The sequence below is a fragment of the Camelina sativa genome, chromosome 5, assembly GCF_000633955.1.
Source record: "Camelina sativa cultivar DH55 chromosome 5, Cs, whole genome shotgun sequence".
NCBI lineage: Eukaryota > Viridiplantae > Streptophyta > Magnoliopsida > Brassicales > Brassicaceae > Camelina > Camelina sativa.
This window is the reverse complement of record NC_025689.1, coordinates 25,607,132-25,620,639: the sequence shown is the minus strand read 5'-3', so window position 1 is coordinate 25,620,639 and position 13,508 is coordinate 25,607,132. Positions and strand designations below refer to the sequence as shown.

Here is a 13,508-nt window from a genome sequence, read left to right as displayed (position 1 = left end):
TTGCCAACCCTTACGCACTACACCCATCAATTAGCTGAAGAGCCTGGAGGCTTTCCTCCCTGGTGAGAACCGGCTCGCCCCTGCAGTCCAACACCCTTGGTGGCCACCTTCTTACGTGGTGAAGTTAAGGAATGCATATTCCTCTTCTTAAGGCTAACCCCCGGTAGAACACCCTTACCCTTAGCCAGCTTGGGCCGAGGAGGTTGAACCATGTCCCCAACTTCCTCACCGTGTGACTTATCCTCAGAGGAGCCCTCTGCAGCCTCGCTAAGCATCCCAGCTGAATCTTGATCAGAGCCAGCCACCACAATGTTTCCCTCCTCTGCAGAATGCACCACTTCATTCGATAATAGTGCATCCACTTCATTCGATAATAGTGCATCATTTATTATCATGTGCAGATTTAAATTTAACAGATGATGAGAAGAAGAATTATACTCTCCACGAGATTGAAGAAGTGATGTTAAGCAATGGTGGAACTCAAAAAGCATTCGACGAGATGCTTAAGCCAACTAACAACAATGTTGATCATTCCAACCGTCTCATTACAGAAGAGAAGAACTACAATCGGGATTATTTGAAAGAAAAACATGATGAGTGGATAAATAAGATGACTTCAGAACAACGAGCAATATATGATGAGATAATGGGGGCTGTTTTGAAAGATGATGGAGGAGTGTTTTTTGTATATGGCTTTGGAGGAACTGGAAAGACTTTTATGTGGAAAACTCTGTCTGCTGCTATTAGATATAGGGGATTGATAGCAATTAATGTTGCATCAAGTGGTATTGCGTCTTTGTTGTTGGAAGGTGGGAGGACTGCACATTCAAGGTTATGTATCCCTATTAACCCTGATGATTTTTCAATGTGTAATATCAATCCTAATTCAGATCTTGCCAATATGTTGAAAGAAACATCTCTTATTATATGGGATGAAGCACCAATGATGAGCATATATTGTTTTGAGAATTTGGATAGAAGTTTGTCAGATATTATGAGAAACAGTGATAATAAGCCGTTTGGTGGAAAAGTTGTTGTCTTTGGAGGTGATTTCAGACAAGTTCTTCCTGTTATCAACGGTGCTGGTAGGGCTCAAATTGTTCTAGCATCTCTAAATTCATCATATCTTTGGGAACATTGTAAAGTTCTAACCTTGACAAAGAACATGCGTCTTATGTCTAATGGAGTGTTGGAGAGTGAAGCAGAAAGTATAAAGGAGTTTTCAGAATGGATATTATCTGTTGGTGATGGGAAAATTGCAGAGCCAAATGATGGGGATGCTCTAATTGATATTCTAGATGAATTTCTAATAAAAAATGTTGATGATCCTATCGACGCTATAAGCAGAGCCGTTTATGGAGATTTGTCCAAGTTACATGAGCAAAAAGATGCAAAGTTTTTTTCAAACAAAAGCAATCTTATGTCCAACAAACAGCGATGTTCATACTATTAATGAACGATTGCTTGAAAAGCTCGAAGGTTAGTAAATATTTAACAGTTTTGAATTTCACTTTGTTTGACATACTTATATATGTTTAATATGTATTATATGTCTGTCAATACAGGAGACGAAATGGTGTACTTAAGTGCTGATAGTATTGACCCTCAGGATAGCGAATCTTTAAACAACCCTTTTTCAGTTCTGATTTTTTGAATAGTATCAGATTATCAGGATTGCCAAACCATAGTCTACGTCTTAAAATAGGTGCTCCTGTTATATTGTTGAGGAATATAGATCCTAAAGGTGGTTTATGCAATGGTACTAGATTGGAGATTACTCAAATGGGGAATAATGTTTTAGAAGCTTGCGTAATTACTAGGGATAGAGTTGGAGACAAATTTTTGATTCCAAAGGTCTTAATAAAACCATCAGACACTAAGTTGCCTTTTAGGATGAGGAGAAGACAATTTCCATTAGCGGTGGCTTTTGCAATGACTATAAACAAGAGTCAAGGACAATCACTAGAAGAAGTTGGATTGTTTCTTCCTCGACCTGTGTTTTCTCATGGACAGCTATATGTGGCGTTGTCAAGGGTCACGTCAAAGAAGGGCTTGAAGTGCTTATCGTAGATAAAGAAGGGGAGCCCAAATCGCAAACAATGAATGTTGTGTTCAAGGAAATTTTTCAGAATCTTTAGATTTAAGGATTGCTTGTGAGAATATTTCTGAATCTTAGAAAATATTTACCTACTTTAAATGGTTTTCAATTACGTGTTTAGAAAATCTCTAAAAAAGAATTTGTAGGTAAGTGTTAATATTTGATTTATGTTTCAATCTCTATATATCCGCAAACAGTTTTAAAGAGATTTCTACATCTTGATACTGGAACCGTAATAACTATAATAGTATAAATAGATATATAGACCCGCCGTTGATTCATAAAAAACACTATGGAAAAAAACAATTTAAACTTTTTTACTTCTTTATTTATTAGTGATCTCTGCTAAATTCGAAGAGGAAAAAATGAAAATCAATCAAGATACAGTTTTTAGGGCTTGGTTTGATTTGAATGTTAATTGTTTAGAGGCTAGCAGAGCCGGCCCAAAGGCCAAGCCCATGAAGCATGAGCTTGTGGCCTTATTTTCTGCTGTGTATTTTATATATAACTTTCGGCCTTATTTTCCAAAAAATGTGTTTAGTCTAGTGGCATTTGTTTTTGTTAGTGGGAATGAGTTCATGAGTTCGATTCTGACTAATAGCAAAACAGCCCTTTTATTTTAATTTGATTGTGGCCTTTATTAACTTAGGGACGGCTCTGGAGGCTAGACATCTTACTTTCAAGGAAATTTCTCAATATTTTTCATGGAACGAGGAATTAATCAAGTTTGAAAGGAAGAAGGTATGCTGCTTCTAAATGTTTTACGATGTCAATGTTTTTGTTTTTACTTATTCAAAGTTCTCTATCATTATAAACACACATCATAGATAGTAGTTACACATTAGATGGACAACCAAACCACATTAGATTGAATAAGTTGGGGTTCCAGAAAACATACCTTTTATATATGAGTTCTATCAATCATTATGAATCTTCTCACCCTTTTGTAAATTGTAATTACTTGATATTTAGCAGCTAACCTACTAGAATACAACAACTGTAGTCAGCATTTCAATTCACATAAGCAATAACTTATAGCTATTGTAAATTAACCAATTTCCAAAGTACTTATCTGATTGTTATTTATCTCTTTTGCAATCAGTAACCCCCTGGATTCGAAACAAAGATACCTTTGTTAGTATGCTGCTTCTAATTGTTTCAGGATGTCAATGTTTTTGTTTTTACTTATCCATCTTGAATAAAATTTTAATATAATTAACTTATTCATAGTTATCTATCATTATAAACACACACAATAAATAGTAATTACATATTACATAGACAACCAGACGACATTAGATTGAATCAGTTGGGGTTCCAGAAAACATACCTTTTAAAACTAACTTTAGATATGAGTTCTGTCATTCATGATGAATCTTCTCATCCTTTTGTAAAGTGTAATTACTTGATGTTTAGCAGCTAACCTACAAACATACAACAACCGTAGTCAGCATTTCAATTCACATAAGTAATAACTTATAGCTATTATAAATTAACCAATGTCCAATGTACTTATCTTTTTGTTATTAATCTATGTTACAGTCAATAACCTCCCTGGATTCGAAACAAAGATATTAAGTCCTTGCAATTAACTTTGTATATTGCTACAGATTATCTTGAATACGAGAAAAGGTACCGTTCGTATGATTGTGATATCACAAAGCGGTTTTCTCTAAATCCATGAAATAAACAACAAAATATCAGCAATTTGTTAATAACAGTGGAAATTAGAATCAAATTTATCATCTATAATATAACAAAGCCTCTAAATTAACCAACTAGAATTGGAGAGTATGAACAAAAATAGATTGGGGTCGAATTGTACAGCTGTTAGATGCTGCACATCGTGTAATTAAACATAATTAAGAAAGATTTTAAAATCAGCTTACCCACATGATCGATTTGTAGAAGGAATTAACAAAATCAAAAATTCTCCGGCTGAACCCAATCTTTGCATGTGCATCTCCATCATAAGTATCCCGAAAGCATCTTTTCTTTTTCGTTTTTTCGCTTTTTCATCAGGTTGCTATAACAGATCCATGGAGAGTTACATGACGGAAATTGAGATTAAGAGAAATTTTAGTATCAACTGAAGATGAATCGACAGAGGAAGAAGATAGAGAGAGATGAGTTAAGACAATCGAAAAAAAGAGGATGTTGTTGTTTGTTCTTTCTATTTTTACATTTCCGAAATAAAACAAATTTTATTCTTTCACTGTTTTAGTAAACAGAAAAATAAAAAATAAACAGAAGGCCTTATCGGGCCCAAACCCAATATTTTTTGGAATCAAAATATAGCCCATTATAAATGAAATATTTTGTCTCAAACTTAATCTTATACATAAATTTATGAAAAATACTAAATAGTAATTATATAAATACATACACTTAGAAACTAAAATATCATTTACATAAATTTTTTTTTTTGTCAACAAAAGATTAGCTCAAACGAGCCAATTTGGTGGAAAATTGTTTACATACAAAACATGATGCGGAGAGGTACGCGCTTGGCGTGCCAGAGAGTCCGCACTTACATTTGCGTTTCTAGAAATAAAAGATAGGGAGAAAGTCGAGAATTCTGTCCTGTCTACCTTGATGTCGTCTAGGTACGCCGAGAAAGCTGGCCAGTCCGAAGGAGAAGACACCATCTTCACCAAGTCTGAACAGTCTGTGTAGAACGCCACATCTCTGAAGTCATGTCCGATCATACACCGCATTGCCCAAATGAAAGCTTCTACTTCAGCATGCAAGGGAGAGAGACTTCGTCGAAAATTAGTAGCTCCTTTTATCAGCGTTGGGTCCTGGACCGATGAACAAACCCATCCTGCACCAGCAAGCGGGTCACTCGGTTTCCAAGATCCATCTACTAAACAGCGATACCCTGTAAAAGATGTTGGAAGATTTACGGCGGGCCTCCTCTGACCGGGCTCTGGTGCGTTTACGGCTGAGGTCAAATCCATAATATCACCCTCAACCTGCGCATGTTGCCATGTCATAGCCTCACCTTCCGCGACCAAAACAATTTCCTCGGGCCGCTCGTCAATATTTTCATAGACCCGTGCATTCCGAGCTTTCCAAATATACCACATAAGCCAGGGAAACGTTGAAACCTGAGATGTTGGATTATTTTGACCCAAAAAATGATCAACATTTGCAAACACGGACTCTGTGGGGAAAGAGTTCGGCCCCACCGGTACATGTGCTAGAGCCCAAACCTGGCGAGCTGGAGGACAAACAAAAATGGCATGATTTATTGTTTCCTCCTCAGCACCACACCGAACACATCCCGGATCGCACGCAATGCCCCGCCGTGCCAAATTCGCCGCAACCGGGATACACCCTGATAAGACCTGCCACATAAAATGTTGAATTTTTGGTGAACATGGAACCCTCCAAACACTAGCCAGTAGGGAAGTAATCTCTGGACCACATCCAGAAGCCTGAAAAGTCCGAGGAACTTCCTGACGGGCCAAGTGATAACCAGACTTCACCGTATACTTTCCCGTTTTTGTAAAATGCCAACCGAACTGGTCAGCATTTTGATTGCTACGTAAAGGTATCGCCCTTATCAATTCAACATCCGTCAGATCGAAAAGCTCATTGAGCAAGTCCAAACGCCAAGTATTTGTTCGATGATCAATTAATTGAGTCACGGTTAGATTGGGGTCCATATGCGGGCCCGTGCGTAAAGCTGGTCTCGGGCATTGAGCTGGTATCCAGGGATCATTCCATACTGAGATGGATTCCCCGGTGCCAACCCTTTTAATAAGTCCTTTGTATACTAGAGAGCGAGCGGAACAAATACTCCTCCACCCATACGATGGAGAATAGGACCGAATTGGATCCAGGGGGTGAGTATTCCTATAGTACCTACTTTTAAAAACCCTAGCAAAGAGTGAGTCCGGAACCATAATTGTTTTGCCAACAGAGCCGAGTTAAAATCGTCTATGTTTCTCAATCCTAGCCCTCCCAACTGCTTACTAACACATAATTTGTCCCAAGCAAGCCAATGCATGCCTCCCATCTGACCATTAGAACTCCACCAAAAGTTAGCCACTGCACTCGTGAGTTTGGATGTAATTGTCTTCGGTAATCGAAAACAAGACATCACAAACGTTGGAACAGCAGTCGCCACCGATTTTATCATCACCTCCCTTCCCCCTTTTGAAAGCAGTTTTGCTGTCCAACCATTCGTCCTACTCTGCATCCTATCCTGGACAAAGGCGAAAACTTTCGTTTTAGCCCCACCCAAACTCTCCGGTAAACCGAGATATGAGCCCATGCCACCCAAATTTGTAATCCCAAGGACCCCCTGCATCTCTGCTTTTGTAACCTCATCAACCTTGTGACCAAACTGTAATGAAGATTTTGCAAAATTTATTTGCTGTCCCGAAACCGATTCGTACTGTTTTAAGATATCCAAAATAACCTTACATTGATCCTTATCAACCTTGCAGAAAAATAGACTATCATCTGCGAACAACAAGTGCGTTATCGGCGGGCATTTATTCGTCACTTTTATCCCTTTAATAAGTTTATCCATCTCTGCTTTCCGGATATTAGCTACTAAAACTTCCGTGCATAAAATAAATAAATAAGGAGATAAAGGATCTCCCTGGCGTAAACCCCTCTCCGGGACTATCAATCCATTTGGTTGGCCATTCAAAAGAACTCTGTACTCAACCGAAGTGACACAGAACATAATCCAAGAAATTCATGTTTCCGCAAACCCCATTTTCCAAAGGATCTCCTCAACAAAAGCCCACTCAACCCTATCATATGCCTTACTCATATCGGTTTTAATCGCCATAAATTTCCCTTTACAAGACGGGTTTGTACGTAACCCGTGAAACATCTCCTGAGCAATCAGTATATTATCTGAAATCAGCCATCCGGGAACAAAGGCTGATTGAGTCTCAGAGATAAGACCCGGTAAAACCCTCTTCAAACGCTGGCACAATATTTTTGAAATAATCTTATATCCCACATTACATAAACTAATAGGACGTAAATCTGCCATCCGGGTTGGCTTTGCGACCTTAGGAATTAGGCAAATATGTGTTCTGTTTAAACTCTTATCAAAAGTACCCTCCTCAAAAAACCTAGTTACCAAAGACACAAGATCCGTTTTGACGACCCTCCATGCTTTTTGGAAGAACAGAGCTGTCATCCCGTCAGGGCCAGGGGCTTTATCCGGATACATCATAAATAAAGCTGCCTTAACCTCAGCCTCTGTGACCGGGCCCGTTAACATCCCATTATCATCATCCGTAATAACCGTTTTTACCTCCCGTAATGCTTCCTCAAAGTTTACCGGGTTGATGGATGTAAACAAATCCTCAAAGTATGAAACCGCAGTGTTGCAAATATCCGCATCTTCCGTAGACCAAACATTATTTTTGTCAAAAAGACCTGGGATCCGGTTACAGGCCCGCCTCTGCTTCGTTTGGGCGTGAAAATACTTTGAATTTTTATCTCCCACCCGCATCCACTTACTCCGGCTCTTTTGATACCAGTAAACCTCTTCATCTCTATAAGCCTCGCGTAAGCGACTATGTAAATCCGTGATGACAGACGGAGGAGTGGAATCATCCGCCTGAGCCATATCCAACTGCCGTTTAAAATCCTCAATTGTATCCCTACCAAAAGGGACTTGTGTCTTGCGCCATCGAAAAATCGCCTTTCGACAATTCACAATTTTTCCCACAAAGTTAAAAGAACCCTCTGCTCGGTCCCCGTCCCAACCCGAAGAAATCGCCTCCATCAAACCCTCCTTACCAACCCAGCGACGGTCAAACATGAAATTCCTTCGCCCCCGCGGCCTTTTCGCTCCAATGTTAACCACAAGGGGCTTGTGATCAGATGCGATCATAGGCAAATATTCTGTAACCGTGTCAGGAAAAAGTTCATGCCAATCCTCATTCCCTAAAGCCCTATCCAACCGACATCGTATTGGTTTTTTATCGCGCCAACCCCTCCAGGACAACAAATCCCCTAGATAAGGAAACTCCAAAAAACCACAATCCCGTATCATTCCATTGAAAGAAAGGAACGTAGCTGAATGGCGAAGCTTTCCTCCTCGTTTTTCATGGTTCCCCGTCAATTCATTGAAATCACCAACAATAAACCAGGGAGAGGACCGAGTGGAACCAATCCTTACTAAACGTTCCCAAACCAAATCGCGGTTTTTAGGGACAGGGTCCCCATAAACAAATGTTAAGTGGATTATGCGTCCTTTAAAAACCGCTTCAACGTCAATTAATCTATTAGACTCAAATAACACTGTGACCTGGAAATCATCTTTGTTATAAAAAAGAGCCAACCCACCACTACAACCAATCGGGTCAATAGTTTTTAAATTCTTATAGCCAAAGTGACCAATAAATTTTTCCAAATGAACTGAAGACTGTTTTGTTTCCATGAGAAATAAAAAATCTGGCCGGTGCTTTGTCCACAAATCTCTGAGATTTCCAATTGTAGCCTTGTTGCCCAAACCTTGGCAATTCCAACTAACAATATTCATTTAAAAAATATATATGATTATCCGGTGATGAGTAACCACCTACGCCAACCTCCTCGAACCCTTGAGAAGTTAAACGGAAAATTATCCCAAAAACAAATCCAATACACAGCATAAAATATGAGAGACCCAATTCCAAAGAGCTGATAATTAACCCAAACACAGCATAAGTGAAGAATCGAATATGAGAGACCACCGCAAAGCCAAGACCAGAAAGAAGGCCCATAAAAACTCCTAGCCCAAAAGAAGGGAACAACCATAGTCCCACACCAACGAAAAACCAAACAATAAAAAAGGACAATAAACCGTGAAATAGCAAGCATAAATTTGCAAGCAGCATCATGGAGAGGGAAGAATAAATTTGCAACCTGCGTACAAATGGCCAGTACTGATTCAAATCCGAGAGACCAAATAAGTAAAACAAACAAGAGCCAACACCGTACAGTGAAAAGGAAGGGTGACAAAGTTTTATTAATTCTGATACAAAGAGGATCCATTGAGCAAAAACAAAACAGGGACATTCTAACCCCAAACACGGGAAGGAAATCGAAAAAACAACATCGATCATACGGATCAACTGTTGACAACTTATTCCATACCAAAAACTTGAAAAAAGCGGGAAAAACAAAGAAGACCAAACCGAAGCCTGATCCCAAAAGAAAAACCAGGACCGAGTCAGGAAGATAGCAACCTCACCCCCTTGCCAACCCTTACGCACTACACCCATCAATTAGCTGAAGAGCCTGGAGGCTTTCCTCCCTGGTGAGAACCGGCTCGCCCCTGCAGTCCAACACCCTTGGTGGCCACCTTCTTACGTGGTGAAGTTAAGGAATGCATATTCCTCTTCTTAAGGCTAACCCCCGGTAGAACACCCTTACCCTTAGCCAGCTTGGGCCGAGGAGGTTGAACCATGTCCCCAACTTCCTCACCGTGTGACTTATCCTCAGAGGAGCCCTCTGCAGCCTCGCTAAGCATCCCAGCTGAATCTTGATCAGAGCCAGCCACCACAATGTTTCCCTCCTCTGCAGAATGCACCACTTCATTCGATAATAGTGCATCCACTTCATTCGATAATAGTGCATCATTTACATAAACTTCTTAATTAAATTGTGCAAAAAAAATTAAGAGCAAATTTATAATATAAAATAAAGATTAGGTACCTAGGTTTTATATTTAACAAACAACCAATTACACTGTTCAACTAAAATAATACAAAACACACTCAAACAAAGATTTAAACCCGCAGTACAGCAAAACAACAATACTATTTAGCATAAGAAAAAAATTAAAACAATATATATTAATACATTTACATACATTTTACTAATATATACATAGAGATTTAAACTTAATTAATATATTGTTGATAAAATATAAATATGATTCGACCCGCGGTGTACCGCAGGTTCAGACCTAGTACATACATATATTTGGCTGTATTTTAAATTTATAGACTTTGATCTAAATCTTTGATCTAAAGATTTTTTAAAATTAGTTAATTTTTTTTTGGTGGAATTTTAAAATTAATTTATTGTAATGAAATGATATGTAGTAATCAAGGTTTAAATATAAAGAAATGAATAGGATTTTCTGCAACAATTCAACCCACTCCAACACATACACACATGACTGCTGCCTACATAAAGTACATGTATAAGCTTAGCATTTACAAAAGTCTCTACAATCAAGGAGACTCATGAAGACTCATGAAAGATTTTACCAACTAAGGCACGTGCTCTGCACATGGCGACCAAGGGCCTAGCTTTAGGCATTGTGAGTCCTCCACCTTCAGTCATATCCACCTTTTCTTTTCCAATCTTCTCCCATTCAAAACATTGAATCAGACACCCAAGAGTTAAACTTACTAGCCGTTGAGCTAATACATACCCCGGACACGCCCTCCTTCCTAACCCGAATGCCATTAGTTTATGACTCTCTCCTTCTTTCTCGAACCTCTCTGGCTTGAAACTCGTGGGATCATTCCACAGCTTAGGATCTCTGTGTATAGCCCACACGTTCACCAATAACATCGTACCACTCGGCATGTCGTATTCCCCTACTTTACAGTTTACTGATGCGACATGAGGGATCAACAATGGCGCCGCGGGGTACATACGTAACGTTTCAGAGACAATCATCTGAAGATAAGGAAGATTTGAGATGTCTGATTCTTCCACAAGCCTGTCAAAACCAACTTTACTGTCGATTTCATCTCTCGCCTTGTTTAGTACATCCGGATGGTTCAGTAGGCTTGACAATGCCCATTCCAATGTTACCGCTGATGTATCCGTCCCCGCCACTATAAGAGACTGCACCTTGCACGTATACACAAGAAACTTAAATATTGACTAAACGACTAATGAATTAAAAAAAAAAATGCCCTTATTTGTTTACGTACGATTATAGTTCCTTTAATGTTGCGGTCCGTGTAGTACTCAGGTTGAGTTTCTTGCAGCGAAAGCAAGTGATTGATCATTGTGTTCTCCTTCTTCTCCTTTTCCACTCGTTTCTCATCGACCCATCCTTGGAAGAACTCATCAAGCCTGCTAGCAATCTTCTTGATCCGTGTCTCAAAATTTGTGATATATCTCAAGACCGGTAAATAATCAGCAACGTTTCCAGCACCAAAAGAACTCACAGCCTCTGAGATAAGCTGCCGCACGCGTTTAGCCTCTGGATCATCCTCTAAACCGTCTCCGTAGTAACATTTTCCAGCCACCATTCTAGTAATGTTGTTGAATGTTAAGTCAGATAACATTGATATCATCTCAACCTTTGCAAATTCCTGCAAAATTTATTACAATATAATACCTTATGTTCAATCGATAACAAAAATCATAAAAGTCAACCTTTAAACAAAGACGTAACCAGAGATTACTATTATTATAGAAAATTAATGCATGTTATGATGTTAAAATAATTTTTGGCATTATTATAGGTAAAATTTCTGAATTTTGTCATTGATTCATTTAAGTTAACTATCAGTTCCCTTGGGAGAGGTGATTCTCGCCTCAAACGTGAGAGATATATGAAGCAAAGGCCCCAAACAAATTAGAATAAATATATTGTTACTAAAAGTAGATTTTGCAATAACATATATACTAAATTAGTAATAAAGGTCTCAATTAATTTCAAAAAGACTGTTAGTAATTTTTTACCGGGAATAGACTGTTACTACAAGTAAACTTTGCCAGTAGCATAAAATAATCCTAACGTAGCAATCCGAGTATGAAGTCACAGTCACTTACGAGATTAGAGTTTCGTGACATACGAACTATAAGTCGCCGGATCTCCTCACGGCGGATAGAGGAAAAGCTGTTAAGCCTGTGATTCGAAAAAATCTCGACGGCACCAATACGGCGGAGATTTCTCCAATGCTCACTATACGGAGCTGAGACCATGGTTGAGCTGCCGTACGAGATGTGTTTCGAAGCAATCGAGTTCGGGCGGTTCGCGAGAACGATGTCGTTTTTCGTAAAGCATTCTTCGGCGATCGAGTGTGAAGAGACGACGAAAACGAGTTTGTTTCCAAGACGGAGGGAGAAGATCGGAGAATCGTTTAGTGATTGAGATACGGAGAGGAAAACACGGTGGAGTGGTGGTTTGAGGAGGCGGAGGTGACCGATGATTGGAAGTGAGAACGGTGGAGATGGAGGAAGGTTTTGTTTTGGTTTGAGTTTCTTGATGAGGAATGTGAGAGTGAGGATTAGGATCAGTACTGTGAAAACTAGGGTTTGAGCTTCTTCTTCCACCATTGTTGATTAGAGAGTCTTGCTTTGATTATGAATTGAACATACATCAGAATTTAAAGACTCAGCTCATAACATTATTATTTTAAACGAAAATAACACTACTTACGTATAATATTTTATATTGAAAGACTAAACTCATACGTTATCTTTTTTGGTTAAATTATCAAATTATTGTTATTAGTCGTCTATGAAAAAAATATTTATTTTTATTAACAGATGACCCAACTTACAACTATTTATTGACTTATTTTCATTTATTAATTGGGTTACAATATCAATCACATGCATGCCCATCTACATCACATTAACTTATTTGAGTTACATTTAAGATATCTTCTTTAACGTTTCCTTAATGACATTAGCGAATAATCTCAGTATTCCAACTATTAATTATAAAGTGTGAAATAACGTAGAAACTATATATCTTAAATGGAGCAACGAACATATAGATGGCACACAGTATATAGAATTGATGTTGTAACTCGAATGAAGTGTCAAGTAAACTCTTTTTTTTTGTTTGTATATGAATTTAGTCTAACATAGATGGCATATATACATGGAATTGATGATGTAAGTCGAATAAGTTGATGTCAAAAAAAAAAGTCGATAAAGGATTTTAAACTCTTTCTTTATTAAAAAAAAAAATTTAAAGCTTTTTTTAAAAAAAGTCACTAAATATTTTAATATGTTCTTATATTATAAATTTTTAAAATAAATTTTTAAAAATATTTGGCATTTTCTCTTGGTGATGACACATATCTTCATTTAGTTCCACTTAGTTTTTTTTTAAAAACCATAAGTTTTAAATAATTATGTTTATCTTAATTCCAAAAAAATCGAGATTGACATAGTTTTTAATTAAGGTATTTTTTCAAAACTTACAGTTTAAAGATCATGCTATCTTAATTCTAAATAAATCAATTTTTAGTTCACTTGACACTTTATTTTTAAATCTAATTTTCTATTAAAAAAAATTCCAAAAATATTAGCACATAATTGATTAAATTTCAACTCGTTCTTTTTATCTCTAATTAATCTCTCGACAAGCTAATGTAAAAGCATGTAAAAAATGACCAAATAACTAGCTCTTTTGAGTTTTTAATAAAATTATTCACAAAAAAAAAAAAAAAAAAAAAAA

At 37.8% G+C, this 13,508-nt stretch overlaps 2 protein-coding genes and 1 long non-coding RNA gene across 13 annotated transcripts in view; all 3 read right to left on the bottom strand.

Moving 5' to 3' along the window:
* LOC104787577 overlaps positions 1–4,259 on the bottom strand; it is a 14,973-nt gene extending 10,714 nt beyond the window's left edge. For 9 of the 11 annotated variants that reach the window (XR_002038196.1, XR_002038194.1, XR_002038190.1 and 6 more), the window contains exons 1-4: positions 3,988–4,259; positions 3,735–3,770; positions 3,429–3,652; positions 2,997–3,207 (exon numbers count right to left, since the gene is read on the bottom strand). This is a non-coding gene — a long non-coding RNA (uncharacterized LOC104787577). The remainder of the gene's footprint in view (positions 1–2,996; positions 3,208–3,428; positions 3,653–3,734; positions 3,771–3,987) is intronic. The other 2 variants (XR_002038193.1, XR_002038195.1) reach the window with 2 other exon arrangements.
* LOC104789580 lies at positions 4,543–6,009 on the bottom strand. Its single transcript, XM_019246026.1, has 2 exons — positions 5,314–6,009; positions 4,543–5,208 (listed from the first exon to the last, which is right to left on the bottom strand). Exons 1-2 carry the CDS (start codon positions 6,007–6,009, stop codon positions 4,543–4,545), a joined length of 1,362 nt encoding a protein of 453 aa, XP_019101571.1.
* LOC104789579 (cytochrome P450 81D11-like) lies at positions 10,237–12,379 on the bottom strand. Its single transcript, XM_010515252.2, has 3 exons — positions 11,867–12,379; positions 11,017–11,403; positions 10,237–10,927 (listed from the first exon to the last, which is right to left on the bottom strand). The coding sequence occupies exons 1-3, from the start codon at positions 12,371–12,373 to the stop codon at positions 10,313–10,315; spliced, it is 1,509 nt and encodes a 502-aa protein (XP_010513554.1). The 5' UTR covers positions 12,374–12,379; the 3' UTR covers positions 10,237–10,312.

Excerpts from the sequence above, each read along its gene's own strand:
- LOC104789580 (XM_019246026.1), bottom strand. The coding sequence starts at position 6,009 with ATGGTTCCGGACTCACTCTTTGCTAGGGTTTTTAAAAGTAGGTACTAT. Across the intron at positions 5,209-5,313 it reads TTTGTCCTCCAGCTCGCCAG|GTTTCAACGTTTCCCTGGCT; the intron begins GTTTGGGCTCTA and ends CCAACATCTCAG.
- LOC104789579 (XM_010515252.2), bottom strand. The coding sequence starts at position 12,373 with ATGGTGGAAGAAGAAGCTCAAACCCTAGTTTTCACAGTACTGATCCTA. Across the intron at positions 11,404-11,866 it reads TGTCACGAAACTCTAATCTC|GAATTTGCAAAGGTTGAGAT; the intron begins GTAAGTGACTGT and ends TAAATTTTGCAG. Across the intron at positions 10,928-11,016 it reads ACATTAAAGGAACTATAATC|TCTCTTATAGTGGCGGGGAC; the intron begins GTACGTAAACAA and ends TGCAAGGTGCAG.